The 2,369-nt window shown below is 54.6% G+C and overlaps 1 protein-coding gene across 1 annotated transcript; it reads left to right on the plus strand.

Annotated features, from left to right (window-relative positions):
* The first annotated feature begins 419 nt into the window (after positions 1 to 419).
* On the plus strand, positions 420 to 1,723 carry LOC144136730 (uncharacterized). Its single transcript, XM_077669308.1, has 2 exons — positions 420 to 771; positions 886 to 1,723. The coding sequence occupies exons 1-2, from the start codon at positions 499 to 501 to the stop codon at positions 1,327 to 1,329; spliced, it is 717 nt and encodes a 238-aa protein (XP_077525434.1). The 5' UTR covers positions 420 to 498; the 3' UTR covers positions 1,330 to 1,723.
* The last annotated feature ends 646 nt before the right edge of the window (positions 1,724 to 2,369 follow it).

Genomic DNA, 2,369 nt, shown 5'->3' on the forward strand with positions numbered 1-2,369 from the left:
GCTGCGCCGTCGGCTAAAGACACAAAGTAGTCCTTGCGAAAACGCGTGACTTAATTCCGGCAACCTTTTTGGCGTGCAGCTCGGATTGCGATCGAGGGCCTCTCCTGAGCTTTCCCTCCTCCATGCGTGATGGCCTCTCCTCTAAATCTTCCTTGATTGATTGATTGAAACAACTTTTATTTCCATCAAAAAAAAAAAACGCGCCTCCCACTTCGTCTCCGGCTTCATGGTTTGACGTCACCCTCCGATTTCTTTGACTCTTTTCGCTGCATACGAACCCCCACATCCGCTTCCGGCGTTTTGACCAATCAGGTGCTGCCACATCACGTGTAACGCGGCGTGCGTGTCATCGAATCACGCTCAGCGCCAGTGACGCGTCGAACATCTTGCGAATTGGACGCAGTTTTCGATCCCCAAGAGCCACGTCACTGCTGCTGCATTGCTCCCAGACACCAGCGAAGGTAGGCCTCGCAGTACCCACCTCGAAGCAACTCGACGATGATCCAGGGCTCTGCTGAACCATTACTGGCGGAACCTGCGACGCTCGCAGACAACGTCGGCCCTTGCCACGGGCGCGGAGCCGTTATTGAAGCCTGGTACTACGCACAAGCCCACGGTGGTACCCCAGCGCGGAACGCCAGCGTTCTACTGGGAACTGCTGCTGTCTACCCTTCTGCGATGAAGCCGCATCGCCCCTACGGCTTGGAGTTGCAACAGCAGTGGAACCACACCGTCATGTTTCAAGCCGGGCAGCCATGGTGTGATGTCAAGGTACGTTCTACGTGCTCTCTTCGCGCGGTTGTGGCTTCCGTTCATCTCATCGACATAATAGAATATGTTGTGCTCTCCGCCCAGTCGTCTAAACGCCGTTTCTGTCTTTCGCAGACCAACCTTCTCGCCATTCTCGAACAGTGCGAGGTGACTGCACCTGTCAATGGCCGCGCTGGTCAACGTGGCAAGCGGGTCGGTCACAGCCCCAGTCGCAGCCTGGCACGCCGTGGTCGTCGCCTGCGTCCGGGCCGTCCGCACCGCCACCGCGGCGAAGGTAGCCACCTCGTGCTTCTGGCTCCCGGCCACGCTGCTGCTCGAGTGCACCGTCTTGCGAGAGACCCAGCTGTGGATGAATCTGGTGCCCGTGGTTGCCTCCAGGTCTCCCAAGAAGCGGTACACCTCATCGATCTGCGCCTGGTTCTCTTAGAGGCCGGCTCTCGAGGACTCCGCCCCACCATAGACCTTGATGCTTTCAGGTCCGCTCCGGAGGTACCACGAGTGCCTGATTTCGTCGAGCCGCGTCTCATGTGGTATATGGCCGTCGCATTCGACGGCTAGCATTGCGTCTGGGTCGCTTGCGGGTTGGCTGCAGGAAGCCGCACAGGCGAAGGAACTCAAGCGTCAGTGATGGGCCGCACTTCATCGTCTTCAGAAGATGAGGCAAGCGCTGGCGTTCGAGCTCAGGGCGGTTTCTGCGCCCAGCCACCCCGCTGGCGGAATTATGTACTTGAAGCTGAAGATAGGCGGCCACCGCCTGCTCAAGAACAAAGCTATTCGCGGACGCGCTCAAGACCTTCGCCCATGGTGGGCCTCCTGCACATGGCGTCCTGCACAATCATTGGACGCTGCATGTGGTTCCGGATTATAGACTATTCCATTTTTGCGGTTTAATCGTGTAAACGATATCTGAATTTCTGAAATTTTCGCTTAATTTCTTTACATAATATTATTGACGCAGAATTTTTCTACAATTTGTTGCTGATATTTACTGGAGCACTGTTTTTCGAAGAAATACAGATTTGTCCAGAAACAAGTCTCTCTCAATGTCAAGAGCAAGCCGCCGCGGTGGCAGAGTGGTTTACTGCGCTGGGCTGCTGACCCGAAAGCGCGGGTTCGATCCCAGCATGGCGGTCGAATTCTACATTCTCGTGTATTGTGCGATGTCAGTGCACGTTAAAGAGCCCGAGGTGGTCGTAACTTCCTGAGCCCTTTACTACGGCGTCCCTCATAGCCTGAGTCGAGTCTCTAATGTGTCCGACGTCCTTCTGCGCTTCGTACTCTGCACTACCAACAATCGTGCTGCCTAAACTGGAAGGTAAGCCTTTTAAAATATCGAGAGCTGTTAGAGCTATGGTGGTGATAATTTTGCGCGGCAACAATTTAAATAACGCAAACAAATAAATTATAAGGGGAACTGCCATCTCGACTTCTAACATGGCCTGGGGCCGAATTACGGTGCGCTCTCAATATATCCAGAGTTTTGACAGCGTGACGTCCAAAAATTGGAGGACGCTTAAGCTTCCTTTTTAAGAGAGACGCAACAGCGTGTTGCAGCGTTGCCATGGAGAGTACAGAGCGCCATCGCACGTTCGGCGCGA

Source organism: Amblyomma americanum, chromosome 1 (assembly GCF_052857255.1).
Source record: "Amblyomma americanum isolate KBUSLIRL-KWMA chromosome 1, ASM5285725v1, whole genome shotgun sequence".
NCBI classification, from domain to species: domain Eukaryota; kingdom Metazoa; phylum Arthropoda; class Arachnida; order Ixodida; family Ixodidae; genus Amblyomma; species Amblyomma americanum.

Excerpts from the sequence above, each read along its gene's own strand:
- LOC144136730 (XM_077669308.1), top strand. The coding sequence starts at position 499 with ATGATCCAGGGCTCTGCTGAACCATTACTGGCGGAACCTGCGACGCTC. Across the intron at positions 772-885 it reads AGCCATGGTGTGATGTCAAG|ACCAACCTTCTCGCCATTCT; the intron begins GTACGTTCTACG and ends TGTCTTTCGCAG.